We start from the raw sequence: 15,613 nt of genomic DNA on the forward strand, positions 1-15,613 counted from the left end.
TGTGTGTCTATGTAGTAGAATGGAAGGTGGGATATTACTGTGAATTTACAGAAATAGGATCATAAGAGAATACTATAAAAATTATACAATTTTTTTGTATAAAAATTCAGTAACTTAGATAAAACTTAAAAATTCTAAGATTTGGGGGGGCGCCTGGGTGGCTCAGTTGGTTAAGTGACTGCCTTCGGCTCAGGTCATGATCCTGGAGTCCCGGGATCGAGTCCTGCATTGGGCTCCCTGCTCGGCAGGGAGTCTGCTTCTCCCTCTGACCCTCCTCCCTCTCATGCTCTCTGTCTCTCATTCTCTCTCTCTCCAATAAATAAATAAAATCTTAAAAAAAAAAAAAATTCTAAGATTTGGGGCACCTGGGTGGCTCAGTTGGGTAAGCGTCCAACTCTTGATTTCAGCTCAGGTCATGATCTCAGGGTTGTGAGATGGAGCCCTGTGTCGGGCTCTGCACTGAGCATGGAGCCTGCTTAAGATTCTCTCTTTCCTTCTCCCTATACCCGTCCCCCTCTTTGTGCTCGCTTTCTCCAAAAAAAAAAAAAAAAAAAAAAAAAATCCTAGAAAGACACAAACTACTGAAACTGATTAAAGAAGAAATTTAAAATCTGAATAAACTAATAATAAATGAAGAGATTGAATTAGTAATAAAAAAAAAAAAATCCGACAAAAAAAGCCCAGGCCCAGATGGCTTTATGGATGAGTTCTACTAAATGTTTAAAGAGAAATTAACATATTCACAAACTCTTCCAAAAACAAAACAAAACACAGAAAAAGGGGAACAAGTTGATAGTTCATTATATGAGGCAGTATGACCCTGACACCAAAACCAGATAAAATAATCACAAGAAAATAAAATCATACATCAGTGTCTATTATGACTATAGGTGCAAAAATCTTCAACAAAACACTAGCAAACCAAATTTAGTGACATATAAGATTATGTACCTATGACCAAGTGGGATTTTCCCAGGTATGGAATGTTCATTCAACATATGAAAATTAACAAATGCAATACCTCATTTTAATGGAATAAAGGACAAAAACCACATGAACATCTCAATAGATATTACATGAATAGAAAGGAACTTATCCAACCTGATAAAGGGCATTTATGAAAAACCCACAACTAATATCATACTTTATGGAGAAATACTGTTTCCCAAATCAGGAACAATGCAGTTATCCATTCTCACTATTTCTATTCTATATTGTTCTAGAGGTTCTAGTCAGGGTATGAGGGAAAAAAAGAAATAAAAGTCATCCACATTGAAAAGGAAAAATTAAACTACTTCTATTCACAGAAGACATGACCTTATACATAGAAAATCTTAGGAATCCACAATAAAAACAATCAGAGCAAATAAAGAAGTTCAACAAGATTACTGGGTACATGTTCAATATACAAAAACCTGTTGTATTTCTACACAGTAGCAATGAACAACCAGAAAAGGAAATTTTTTTAAATTTCATTTATAATTGTATCAAAAAGAATAAAACACTTAGGAATAACTTAAGTAAAAGTATAAGACTTGTACACAAAAACTATTAAACATTGTTGAAATAAATTAAGGAAGACAAATAAATAGAAAGACATCCCATGTTCATGGACTGAAAGATTTAATATTGTTGAGGTTGCAATATTCCCCAAATTGATGTATGGATTCAGTGCAATCTCCATCAAAATTTGAACTGCTTCTTTTTTTTTTTTTTTCTTTGCAGAAATTAAAAAAAGAACATCTTAAAATTCATATGCAAATGCAAGGGAACCAGAATACCCAAAACAATCTTGAAAAGAAAGTACAAAGCAGGAGTACTCATTCTTCCGGATGTTAAAGTTTATTATAAAGTTGCATTAATCAAGGCAGTGTGGTACTGGCATAAAAATTGACATATACATCAATAGAATAGAATTGAGGGTCCAGAAATAAATCTAAACATTCTTGGTCAGTTGGTTTTTGACAAAGGTGCTAAAACCATTCAATGAATGAATGAATAGTCTTTCAATAAATGGCACTGGGACAATTGGATAGCCATACGCAAAAGAACGAATTTGGACTTCTACCTCAAAATGGATGAAAGTTCTAAATGTAGTAGCTAAGACTCTAAAACTCTTAGAAGAAAATATACATCTAAATCTTTGTTACCTTGGATTAAGCATGTTTTTTTCAGATGTGCAATGAAACACAAGCAACTGAAGAAAAAAATAGGTAAATTGGACTTCATCAAAATTTAGATTTTTTGTATATCAAAAGACACTTAAGAAAGTGAAAAGATAATCCACAGACTGGTGAGAATATTTGCAAATCATAAATCTAATAAAGAGCTAGATTCGAATATATAAAGAACTCTTTCTTTCACCTCATCAATAAAAAACTAAATAACCCAATTAAAATACTGACAAAGGATTTGAATCTACATTTCTCTAAAGATGATATACAAATGGACAATAAGCACATGGAAAGATACACATTAGTGAAATGCAAATCGAAACCACAGTGAAATATCACTTCACACTCACTGGGACATCTATGATCAAAAAATTGGAGAATAACAGGTGTGGTGAGATTGTGGAGAAATTTGAACCCTTGAACATTGCTGCTGGAAAGGAAAAAATGTGTAATTACTATGAAAAACTGTTTGACATTTCCTCAAAAAGCTTAACATAGAGTTACCTTATGACCCAGCAATTCCATCCTAGGTATATATCCAGCAGAATTGAAAATATATGTTCAAACAAAAACTCATACATGAATGTTTATAGCAGCATTATTCATACTAGGCAAAAGGTAGAAAAAATGTTCATCAACTGATGAATTGGTAAGAAGTGGTATATCCATTCAATGGAATATTATTCATCCTTAAAAAGGAATGGGCTACTAGTACATACGACAACATAGTAAACATTACAATAGTCTCTCCTTGTCTGGAGTTTTGCTTTCCATGGTTTCAGTTACCTGTGGTCAACAGTGGTCTGGCAGCAGAGGATCCTCCTTCTGAAGGTCAATATTAGTCTAACACATCACCATGCCTATGTCATCCCCCTCACTTCATCTCATCACAGAGGCATTTCATCATCTCACATCACCTCATCTCACAGCCTCAGAAGAAGGTTGAGTACAGTACAATATGATATTTTGAGAGAAAGACCACATTCACAAAACTTTTATTCCAGTATATTGTTATAATTGTTCTATTTTGCTGTTACTGTTGTTAAGAATAGGCTGAAAAGGCAAATAGGTGCCAGAATAGGGAAACCCATAGAGACAGAAAGTAGATTGGTGGTTTCCAGAGCCTAGGAAAGGGCATAGTAGAGAGTGACTCCTATTGAATACAAGGTTTTGATTTGATATAATGAAAATATTCTGAAATTAAAGAGCGGCGATGGTTGCACAACTTTGTCAATATACTAGAAGCTATTGAATTTCATACTTTTAAATGGTAAATTTTACGCTATGTGAAATGCATTGGAAAAAAAATATATCTAGGTGTCTTAAAAGCAAAGGCAATTTTCTTTTTGCTAAGCATTAAGAAAAATTTTTTTCACTGTTATGAAAATGAACCAAATCTAACTCTCTACATGCCTCGTTAGAGAGTTTCTTCCCCTTCTCAGTCAGAAAGAAATTATGTATGTCAAGTGTTTCAGTTCCCAGAAATAATATCTTGGAATAAGTGAGTTCTCAAAAAAATTTCAGAGGTAGAGTGGGCAAGCAACGAAACTATTATCAATGGAATGAATAAGTGTTTTCATATGCATCATGGTGTTGGTGCATTTACATAAATGTTTTCTGAATTCTTACAACAGCATGATATTTTATTACTTTATGTATTATATTACTATAATTATATATATTTATTTATTACATTTGTTATAATCACAGAGAATACAAGAAAGTCTACACAGTAGGATGTAAGCAGGAAAGAGTTGATCCAAGAAATCCTAATTGGAAGACTGTCAGTCTTAATTTGAAAATCAAACTATCATGCATAAAACATAAGGGAAAAACACTTCAGAAAAATCTTGAACAGAATAATAGAAAAATAATTGAAATAGCTAGAAGATAAATACAGACACACACACACAACACACCCAAAGAAATTTTCAGGGCATACAAGCTCAATATCCCACAGATGAGCTTCTGACTAAAAAGTATTAAATAATTTTAGAATATATGTCTGGTCATTTAAGGCTTTTTTCCTTTCAATTTATGGTCAGTTCTATCATAGCTTATTCCTGATTACTATTCACTGCCATCTCCAACATAGTCCTCCTCCTCTGATTCTAAACCAGCTGATTTCTCTGTAGTAGGTGTATTGTTCTCTTCAATTTGCCCATTTTACCTGAAATTTTTCTCCCTTTCTTATACTAGTACAGGCTATAAGCTCTCAGAGTGAGCATTTATTTTGTGTTGCATGCCTAGCATTTTAACCACCATAGGCACTTAATAAATACATACAAAATTAATGAGCATAAATAAAGGACAACTTCACTATTTTGGTAAAGTGATACGAATTCTAACATCAAGCACAGCTGTAATTTAAATCTACTTGCCTTCTAATACCAAATATAAATGGCTTTATCTATTTACTATACTTTCCATTGCATTTTTTCCAAATGTGAGGCAATAAAGATTTATAACATGAGAAAAGTAGTACTTCAATTTTAGTGGGCAAAATAAGAATATCTACTTTTGTTTTAGGTCTTGAGTTTTATACTCTCAATGATCTGTAAAAGTAAGGTAATCATCAGATAAAAAACCCAAAACAGATATTGGAGATAAAAAATTGCTTGAATTATTCCAATTTAAGTTATTCATTTACCTACATTCTTTTATTTTTATTATGAAGCCCAACTTCCTATTCTTTTACCAAAAGTAAAATGTAAGTATAGTATGACTTTTTTATTTTCATTTAATTATGTGTTTACTTTTTGTTGTTATTATTTGTTTGTTTGTTTGTTTTAGAAAATCATGTTTCTGGAAAAACTTAGTTTTAATTGAGTGGGCATTTAAATTAAATCTACACAGTATGGTACACATTTCTGTTAACAATACATTATAAATAAATTTCATATTTGCACATGGAGTAACCAGTGACTCAATGTTTAACCCAGCTTCCTGCCAACCTAGGAAATAGCAACTCTGTAGTTAGAGTTAATTTTATTAATTTTAACTTTATTTTACCTAAAGCAAATAAATTAATATGGTATTCTTTAGCTGCTTCTCTCCGCCCTCCCCCAGTAAATAATACCTTCTTGGATGTGATTCAACCATATATTCCTATCCTATCCCTCTTGTGACACAGGCATGTACTGACGAAAGACCAGCTAAGGATGAGGATGTCATTTATAACAATGGAAACACACAACTTTAACCAGTTCTCGGGCAATATTAAAGCTAACATTTCTCCTACAGAATGTTGAAAGACTCAATGAGATTCCAGTCTCAGAGGACCTTATTCCCAGCAAGGTAAGAACCTCAAAAGAGAAAAACACCCTCTTCCTTTTCCACCCAGAGAGGTGATAAGGAAGAGGTGGTGTCCAGAGGCTCAGCCACACCAAATTTTCAACGAAAGCAATGATACCAGATAACCCAAAATCTCATCTACTCACAGAAGTCCGCCCTGCCAATGTTTTCTGTGCCACACGGCGTGCACACTTCCCACCCTCCTCCTGTAGCCACCCCTCTTATCTGTGTCTGATGAGAGAGGGAGAGCCTTTCATATCTACTCAAAGAAAATCAGTTCTTTTCCTCCTGTTTTCTTCCGCTTTCTCGTTATTTTTTTCCTGTTATTAAAAATAGAACAGCTCCGAGTTCTGTCTCAGAGTTCACAATAAGGCTGCATTTTAAAGTATAAACAATTATTTTACAGGCATAAATATGTAAGTTTTGCACATTTTATAAATTCTTGCTTTATCATGTTCTCAAAAGTTTTGAAAATGGCTAATTAGTAAAGTTATGTGTATCTACTTGTTTTCAAGATGATCAGTTAGTTTTGTTCAAAGCCCATTCTATGGACTAATAACTAATGAGTAGAGCTACTATCTTGTAAATGCAAATTTGGCATATAGAAGTCACTCAACAAGGGACACCTGGGTGGCTCAGTGGGTTAAGCGTCTGCCTTCGGCTCAGGTCATGATCCCAGGGTCCTGGGATCGAGTCCCACATCAGGCTCCTTGCTCAGTGGGGAGCCTGCTTCTCCCTCTGTCTGCCTCTGTCTTTCTCTCTCTCTGATAAATAATAAAATCTTAAAAAAAAAAAAAAGAAGTCACTCAACAAATATATATCAGACGGATAGATAAATGGATAGAATAAAAATGTGATGACTTCATCCTCATTGGAAAAAGGAATTCAGTTGACATTGTGATAAAATGGCCAAGGTTACCTGAGGGCAAAGGAGTAAACAAGGATAGAATGGTCTAAATCGGGGTGCTAGCAACTCTATGCCTTGAGGGACATCCTCTCTTTCTGTAAACTCACGAAGAGGGCAGCACCTGGATGCAGCCCCTCTTCAGGTCTCCTGCATACTACTAGCCAAGATCTCTAACACTTTAAGAGGCAATAAGGACACACAGAGTAAATTAAGGAGACATCTGAAAAACACAGCTGCTATTAAAGGATGAAGGTAGAATAACCAATCTATGTAGTCATGTAAAATAAATGGAATGAGGAGATCAAGAATTTAAAATAAGCGTAACAGGGGTGCCTGGGTGGCTCAGTCAGTTGAGCATCTAACTCTTGATTTCAGCTCAGGTCATGATCTTAGGGTCATGAGATTGAGCCCCGCATCAGGCTCTGTGTTCAGCACTCAGCACTGAGTCTGCCTGAGATTCTCTCTCTCTCTTTCTCCCTCTGCCCCTCCCCCTGCTCACACACTCTCTCTCTCTAAAAAAAAATAAATAAAAATAAAATAAATAAATAAAATCTTTAAAAAAATAAAATAAGCATAATAAATATCCTTCAAGAAATGTTAAAAAATTTTTTAATCTTGAGGATGCTGGTGATATGAAAAAGAAACTGACAGTTACAATGAAAAATCAAGTGGATATGCTCAGTATGAAAAATATAAAATTTGAAATAAAAATATCATAAGCCAGGATCAAAAGGCAGAGTAGATAGAGAAAAAGAACAAATTATTGAGCAAGAATATCAAATTAAGTAACGCTCCCAGAAGACATCAAGGAAGTTTAAAGAGATGAAAAAAATCATTAATGAAAAACTGAGTGAAATGAAGAGTGGAAGTAGAAGTGTCAAATCCACAGAATAGAAATTCTGGAAGAAAAAACAAAAATAAAGGGAGGGAAGGAAATATTTGAAGAAATAATAACTAGAGCTTTCCAAAAAAAAAGATGAGAAACGTCAGACTGAAAGTACTCAAAGAGTACCAAAGGAAAAAAAAAATACACATCTAAATACATGGTGGTAAAATTTTATACGATCTAAGCCAAAGAGCAAATTTTAAAAAGATGCCAAAGAGAAAGACGATATCTCAGACTGACATCAGAATTCTAAACAGCTACATTGAAATAAAACAAAACATCACAGATTTAGATGTAGTGAATGAAATGAACTGAGAACTTAGACTTTTATATCTACCTAACCACTATTTAAGTATGAACACACGACTAAAGATGTTCAGGCATTCATGTACTGGATATTTTCTGTTTGTCCACCCGGAATCATCCACCCTGCATCATTCTGCTCCATACCTGGATCAAGGCGGCTCTCTTGCCTCTCAACTGTGTTTGGGGAATGGAGACCACTTGCGGATCAGAGGAAGCATGAGTCAGGTTAGTGCATTTGTGCTCATGGCACTTGCCATGAGGAGTAGCATGGGCTGGCTCACACCTCCACTGACAGTCACAGCTTCAATAGGTGGCTCCCTACACACAGATCTTTCACTGTCTCTCAGTTTCTTCTTTTTCTCCTCCTGTTCTTCTTCTTCCTCCTGCTCATCCTCCTCCATCTTTTTGTCTGCCCTTCAGGCCTAGGGATGGGAACACTGCCCTGCTATCATTAGCAGTTGGTACTGCACCAATCCTTCTGTTTTTCTGTATCCTGCCCACTCCTTTGTAAGTTGTCCTTTTATTAATGTCCCTTCAAATTACTCAGTTTGAGTGTGCCATCTGTCTCTAGACAACACTCTGAATAATAAACATAGCCTCAAGAGGTTTGCCATATAAACATACTTTAGGAAACACTTGTGAAGGAAATTTTTTCGGCTCCTCTTAAATATATGGGGAATAAAGATAAGTAAATTATCTATTTTTAATTTCAGCAATCATCTATTTTTAATTTCTTAGAGTTTTATTAACCCAAGTTTTTCCTTTTGTAGCATGCTTTATTGATAGTTTTATACAAATAATAACTTCTTACACCTCTGTGAGAATAGTACTAATTAAATTCATTTCTAAATTTTCTTTTCCTATCTTGAATTATTTGATTATTCTAGAGTTAGTTTTCTATCTCTATCATAGTCCCATTCCTTCATTTTTCAGGATGTTCTAAAATGTCTAACAATCCTTTAAGGAGGCAGAAATGAGAACTGACCGAGAGCTCCATGAACATGGGCGGATGGTGGCAAGTGACTGGCTCTGATTAGGCTAATTGGGTGTGGATTCATTACACCAGGTTTACACAGAAACCCTGTGGTTTCTGCCAATAGTCACACTAACTGCTGTAGCTCTCCAATTTCATTCAAAAGGAAACCTGTGTGTTTGTGGGTGGGGGAGGAATTGTTAAGTACTGAGAAGTAAACACCTTTGTTATGGCCATTTTGTACATGGTGAATAATGGGATGGACTGGGGCGGCTAACTCTTCTGTAGACAAATCATCAAGGAATTCCTTCCCTTTTAACCCATCTTTTTCTCTCACTCTCCCTCTCAGAACCCTTTAAAAGATCCCAAGTCTCTCTAGGATTCTGCTGAAGAGAGTAATTTCTTCTTCTCGCTTTGGTCTTCTCTGGGTATTTTCTAACCTATAACTTCCTCTGTTTTTCTTCATGATTATGATGTTCATAATCAACATCTAAGTTATGTTTTCAAGAAATTTATTGAAAATTCTCATCCACAGTGACTACCCTTTGTTTTTCATCAATGTTGTGGGTTTGTGCATTTCATTACTCTTTTGTCATCATTCTGGTAGCATTTCAGCAAGGAAAATAAATGTTTACACAGTCCGCTATCTTAAATAAGAAATTCTTTAATTATTTTCGAACCCATTCAGGCTGGTGGAGTTTAGAGAAAAACTGTGCCACTTGAATGTCTACTCCCTACAAAGAGGAGCAATAATTAGTTTCCCAGATGATCTTTTTCATTGAAATCTCCTTTTTTAAAACTACCTTTGCCAGATCAAAGATTTCTTTTAAAAATGGTTTCGGGGCACCTGGGTGACTCAGTTGGTTAAGCGTCCAACTCTTGATTTCAGCTCAAGTCATGATCTCAGGGTCATGAGATTGAATTCCCCATGCTCAGCATGGAGCCTGCTTGAGATTCTCTCTGCCTCTCGCTCGGCCCCTCCCCATAGTCTATGTGCATGCACTCTTTCTCTCTCAAAAAATAATAACAATAAAATAAAATAAAAATAAAAATGGTTTCTTCATATGTAGGTTTTCCTGAGTTAACACAGTTTTGTAAACATAGCAACAGCCCGGGCATCTGTCATGGTGACCAGAAACCAGTGGAGTTGGCACAATATTTCACTTACTTCTGTCTTCTCAGGATTCTAAATACACAAATTGGAGTATGTCCTTTTATCTCATATCTTTCTGATTTTTTTTCTTTCATAGATGAATCATAATCTCAGTTCTAGAAAACAAAAATCTGAGTGAACAAAAGGACAAAGGGCCTGAGATATAAGCCAGTAAGGCTGTGCATGTGTTTTTTTTTTTTTTAAAGATTTTATTTATTTATTTGACAGAGAGAGAGACAGCGAGAGCAGGAACACAAGCAGGTGGAGTGGGAGAAGGAGAAGCAGGCTTCCTGCCGAGCAGGGAGCCCGATGTGGGGCTCGATCCCAGGACTCCAGGATCATGACCTGAGCCAAAGGCAGACGCTTAATGACTGAGCCACCCAGGTACCCAAGGCTGTGCATGTTTTTTAAAGTACATAGATGCACCTGATTTTATGACTTTCTTCCCCCTTTTCTCTCATTTGCCAACCAACCCTCTTTAGCCTCATCTAGTTCAGAGTAGAATGGATTTTCTTGATCTTGAAATGGAAATAGGGTGTCTAGGTCTGACACATAGTAGGAACTCCAAAAATATTGTTGAATAAGTGAATAAATAACATCTAAAAATGTGTAGCCAATCTACACTTTTTCATGGGTGGGTCTCTTTCAAAATTTGAAGGACTCCTGCATTAAATTATATTGCCACCTTGGTCAAAATAAGTCATCCATATATATGTGCATCCACTTCTGATATCTATTCTTTTGTAATTGTTTATATGTCTATCCGTAGGCCAATGCCACGCTCTTTTGATTATTGTAATTTATAATTGGTCTTCAAACAAGGTGGTATGTGCCCTGCAACTTGGTTCTTCTTTTTAAAACATATTTGGACTTAGAAATTAGTCTTAGTCAAACTAGCATGCTTAATGCTAACGTCCTGATCCATAACAAACTATGATAAAAGAGGTGATTTTTTTTTTTTTTTGCTTTTGTTTTTGTTTTTGTTTTGGTAGAGTGGAAGAAAAGACACAGCTTTTTTTGACATAATGATCGATAATGAAATAAAAGGCTTAAAGGTCTGAGCAGGGATGCATATCTTTTCACTGATTTCATAGACATTTTACCCAAATGCTAATGAATGGTTTTAATGACTAGCTTTCTGTACCCCTCCACAACCCTACCTCTTGGATCCAAAGAGACCTTTTCAATTCTCACTTCAAGCACAAATTAAGGGGAAATCAGATGGAATAAAATGAGTGACAGCCCAAGGCAAAGGAAAAAAAAGGGGGGGAGGAAGCAGATGCCTGGGTGGAGGACAAAGGCCCTAAGAGACTCAGAGGCCTGTGAAGTCAGAGGAAAGCAAAATAAAGACCATAACCACGGCTCCTTTTGCAAATCGAGGGTGAACTCTCTCTGGGCTCCATAAGCTATGTTACAACTTCGTCAGGACTCAGTGCCCAGACTGGACTCAGAGCTGCTTTGGCTAATTGTATCAGTTTCTCAATAATGGATTGGACCAGTTTTCTCTTCCAAACCTTTATAACAGAGTAAAAATATTGCATGTTTAAAGGACAATTTAAAAAGTGCTCTATTGGGACACCTGAGTGGCTCAGTCGTTAAGCGTCTGCCTTCAGCTCAGGTCATGGTCCCAGGGTCCTGGGATCGAGCCCCGCATCGGGCTTCCTGCTCAGTGGGAAGCCTGCTTCTCCCTCTCCCGCTCCCCCTGCTTGTGTTCCCTCTCTCGCTGTGTCTCTCTCTGTCAAGTAAATAAATAAAATATTTTTTAAAACGTGCTCTATTTTTGTTTCTGAAATGGCATTAATGCAATGTGAGGGGGGAAAAGTCTTTCATAGAATGGATATTTTAGAGTAATTATTTAAATTATAATTTAATATCTAAATGTTTTTAGATCAAGGTGTGCAATGCTTAGGAATTTTAAAAATCTCTAATCTTAATAATTAAATGGTAACAGTGTTGATTTATCCGTTCTTCATTAAGTTATATTTGGAGCATGTGTACACACCAAATTTAGGAAGAGTCAGATGGATATTTACTGATTAAATAAGGATAACCAAAATCAGAGAATCTGATTCATATGTAATGGCTTAATGATTTGATGACAATTATTGTTTTGCCACAGGGTAGCTAGTCATAACAGGAGGATACACACACATAACCCATAATAAGTCCATTTCAACACAAACCAAATCATCAGGTTTCTTCTCTTGACTTTGTTAATTTTCTTGTGTCATATTGCCATTTTTTCTTAATACCACACAATGTTACATTTTTGTTTCTTTATCCATGCTTATCTTGACACACCTATAAAGTTAAATGTCTATATCTTGAAAGATCCCCATGGCCAGAGTTCTCTGGTTCCCAAGCCTTGAAGCTTCACAAGTGAAATACCGTGAGAATTCGTGAGCTTCTCTTCCTTTCTGTCCTTCTGGCAGAAAGAGGAAGTGCTGGAAACCTGGAGGCAGAAGAACCACCTGAGCCAAGAGGCTGTGAATGGACTTCGGGAACCTCAGGTGTTAAAGGGGAAGTGACAGGGCCCTGGGACGTGGTCACTGGTTCCATGACATTTGAGGGTAAGAAGAGAAGACTGGAAAGAAGAGGGGATAAGCTCAAGGGAGATTTAGGTCAGGAATATGGGTGGGGAACTCTGTTGTTCTTCCTGGCCTCGCTCTCCTGGGGGTCAGCCTTGGGCACAGTAAAATCTCATGGGCTTGGAGCTGATTCTCTCTCTCATCTGCTAACTACATCAGAAAGTCCTTTTATATAACAGTCAGTCTTTCATCCCACCAGTAAAATAAGGGGTTTAAAAATAGAAATAGTTGAGATAGACTGGCCTATGTCTATACAGTCAACCTATACATGAGGATCCCAGAAATAGCCTCCTTTTGATGAGAGGAACCAGCTACCAAGCAGGCACAGGTGGAAAGCTGGACTGGGTTACGGGCCACTCTCGGGAAGGAAAAGGGAACAGAAAGGGGAGGCCTGGAAAATGCTTCAGAACATGAGGGTGCTTTAGAGTACAAAGGGCTGGCAGTGGCCCTGTGAGGCAAAGGAGGCAGCACCCCAGTTGACACAGGAAAATATAGAGGCTTAAAGTGGCTCAGTACCTTGCCAGTCATCATGGCAGTGGCACCTGGCTGGGCCGTAAGGAGCTCAAACCCGGCATCTGCCTCTAAATCTCATCCAGCTGTCATTTTGCGGCTTCTCCATCTTCTTGGACTTTATGATTATTGGTCAGACCTCATTTGCAAGAGACTGTATCACCAAGCTCCAACAGTGCACTGAAAATTACATTACTGTATTCAACTATTAAATTATTCAAGAAAGAAGGTATAATTTTTAAGTTATTTTCTCACGGAATTTAGCAATACATAGAAAGTCACCTTACAGGGGTGCCTGAGTGACTCAGTTGGTAAAGCACCCGACTTTTGGTTTCGGCTCAGGTCATGCATGACTCATGGGTCCTGAGATGGAGCTCCCGTTGGGCTCCTCACTCAATGGGGAGTCTGCTTGAGATTCTCTCCTTCTGCCCCTCTCCCCCACCTCTCTTTCTAAAATAAATAAACAAGTCTAAAAAAAAAAAAGTCATATTACATTGACTGCATTGGGGGGAAGAACATTTATTTCTGTACAGGTTTTTTTCTTAAATCCACTTTTATGATCTAGAAGGATGATTTACTAATTTTTCAAAACTGTGTTTTCATGTATGTTATATTTTTTATGACAAAATGATTTGTTTCCTTCTTTTTATCATTCCAAGAATAAAAATTATTTGACCTTTGTTCAAAATAATTTTCTCTTCTGATTAAGCTATGAATGGTACTAATTATGAAGACCTTGTTATAATTAGTGCCCACTGACTAAAGCAGAATTCTCAGAAAGTTCAGAATTGAACAGGGCAAGATGTCATTTGAGATATTTTTTCTCCTCTGGTTGTTCACACAATTTGACTTCAATGTTGCCATCACTGAATGCTTCTCCTTTGGTCTCTTCCACAGGATTCTCTCTCCGGGAAAACATTGCTTTCTTCTGCATCATTGTAATTCCTGAATTTCCATGCCTTCGAGCTGGAGATAAGGTTTCTTTTACTATGCAATAACAAACTGCAGATAAAAAATTTTTTTTGAAGTTTTCATTCAGAAATGCATAAACAATGGGATTACAGATGGAATTGGAAAATCCAATTATTTGCACTATAGCAAAAATCATCTTGATTGTGACATCATCATATTCCTTTTCAAAATTGCCTGAAATAAAGAGTAATAGTGTAGAATGCATTATGTTCTAATGAGCAGAAAGTAAAATTTCTGTTTATCATCTGTCTTTACCGAACACTTTAACAAGTGGCTAAAGGTGTGAAAAAGTGTCAAGACAATTTTGGGAAGAGCCATCTGATTTCTGAAGAAAAATAAGCTCTGTGATGCGTCCTCATTCTTCGAGAGTCTTGGCTCGCAAGCACAACCTGGCACTCAGCACATATTAGAGAGCTTACGGCATTGCCACTGGATTCCAAGCTTCATGTAAACTGGAAGCAGCAGTTACCGTTCAAATGTTTGCTTGTGTTATGGAAACACAATCACCTGAGAATTATGTTAAGTCTCAGATTATCAGAGGTGATACACTGACAATCTGGCTGAAACCCTAGGTGTTATTAAATACATGTGGTTCAAGTCAGTATTCTAAAATCTAAACAGAGAACACTCGGAAGTTGTTACACTTCTCCCAGTGTTTGAATGGCTTAGGGAGAATGGGAAGCATGGCATGAAAGAAGACTCAAAAACGTTTCTGTATCTTCTGTAATTATTAAAGATTTGGTCAAAGTCATACATAATTACCTACCATGTAACGATCTGGTGGTCTTGAAAACATGAAAGAATCCCATTTAGTGTTTGATATTTGATTCCCCAAGTGAATAGCAACAACTTTCATTGATTCATTGTCCATTCTAGCAGGAAATGAACTAGAACGTCTATCAAGTGAGAATGAAAAGCACTCACTGTATTCAATCATCATGTGAACAATGTGGAAAGGTGCCCAGCACACAGCAAAGAGAGCCACCACCGTCACCATCATAATGACAGCTCGCTTCTTCTTCCTGGACCCATAAGGATACATTGTATGAGTTAACTTCTTGGCAAATTTGTCACATTGATATCAACGTTATTAAATCAAGTTTGAGCCTAAAGCTCTCAACCATAATTTTTCAAATATTAATAAAGCTCATGACAGGTTAATTGTGGACTGTTTCTCATCTTTTCCCATTGCTTTTACCCTCATCCCTATATTTCTGAGATTATAAACATCCTTATGATGTATGCTCAAGACGGGTCTAGCACTATGCTAGATGCTTGGCATGGATAACATCATTCATCTTCTCAGTAAGCCATTTGATGGATGCAGAAACTGAGGCACAGAGAAGGTTACGTCACTTGCAAAGTCAGATGACCAGTAAGCATTTAACTGTAAGAGCTAGTGTGGACTTAAAGTTAGGCAGCTTAACTTCAGTGCTTAAGCTCTTATTCACTTTATATTGAAGAGCACTCTTCTGAAGAAGTGGGAGAGCTAAATCAGCAATAAGTCCCAAGGTGCTCAATAGTCCAGGGCTCTGCACTGACAGGGAGGATTGCTTCATACAAACTGCGTCACTAGAGGTCGCTGCACACTTGAAGAAATAAAATTTCATCAAACCACAAAACTCTTTATAAGGTTTTTGTTTTTGCTTTTGTTTGTAATAGCCATTCCATGTAGATTACAAAATAAACCATATGGACTACAAGTACCATATCAGTAAATTGTGTTTTAAAATTTTTATTAATGAATGTGATCAGAAAAGAAAGCCCTTATTATTATACCAATAATAATAATTTAAAGTAAATAGCATACTCCGGTCACCAAAGGACTTTCATACATATCTCATGTTTTT

General features: G+C 36.6%; 1 protein-coding gene and 1 long non-coding RNA gene across 6 annotated transcripts in view; one reads left to right on the top strand and one right to left on the bottom strand.

The window, feature by feature from the left end:
• Nucleotides 1–14,924, top strand: part of LOC118540160 (uncharacterized) — a 60,206-nt gene extending 45,282 nt beyond the window's left edge. The window contains exons 4-6 of one of the 3 annotated variants that reach the window (XR_004919489.2): nucleotides 5,308–5,471; nucleotides 7,722–7,792; nucleotides 13,689–14,924. This is a non-coding gene — a long non-coding RNA (uncharacterized LOC118540160). Of the gene's footprint in view, nucleotides 1–5,307; nucleotides 5,472–7,721; nucleotides 7,793–9,921; nucleotides 10,065–13,688 lie in introns of those variants that run through there. The other 2 variants (XR_013446445.1, XR_004919490.2) reach the window with 2 other exon arrangements.
• The window catches only part of QRFPR (pyroglutamylated RFamide peptide receptor), a 44,845-nt gene continuing 42,522 nt past the window's right edge, over nucleotides 13,291–15,613 (bottom strand). For all 3 annotated transcript variants that reach the window (XM_036099213.2, XM_078069192.1, XM_036099211.2), the window contains 2 exons: nucleotides 14,688–14,785; nucleotides 13,291–13,937 (listed from right to left, as the gene is read on the bottom strand). In XM_036099213.2, coding sequence (XP_035955106.1) covers nucleotides 13,597–13,937; nucleotides 14,688–14,785 — 439 coding nt within the window. In that variant the 3' untranslated portion in view covers nucleotides 13,291–13,596. The remainder of the gene's footprint in view (nucleotides 13,938–14,687; nucleotides 14,786–15,613) is intronic.

This window comes from Halichoerus grypus, chromosome 3, assembly GCF_964656455.1.
Source record: "Halichoerus grypus chromosome 3, mHalGry1.hap1.1, whole genome shotgun sequence".
Lineage (NCBI taxonomy): Eukaryota > Metazoa > Chordata > Mammalia > Carnivora > Phocidae > Halichoerus > Halichoerus grypus.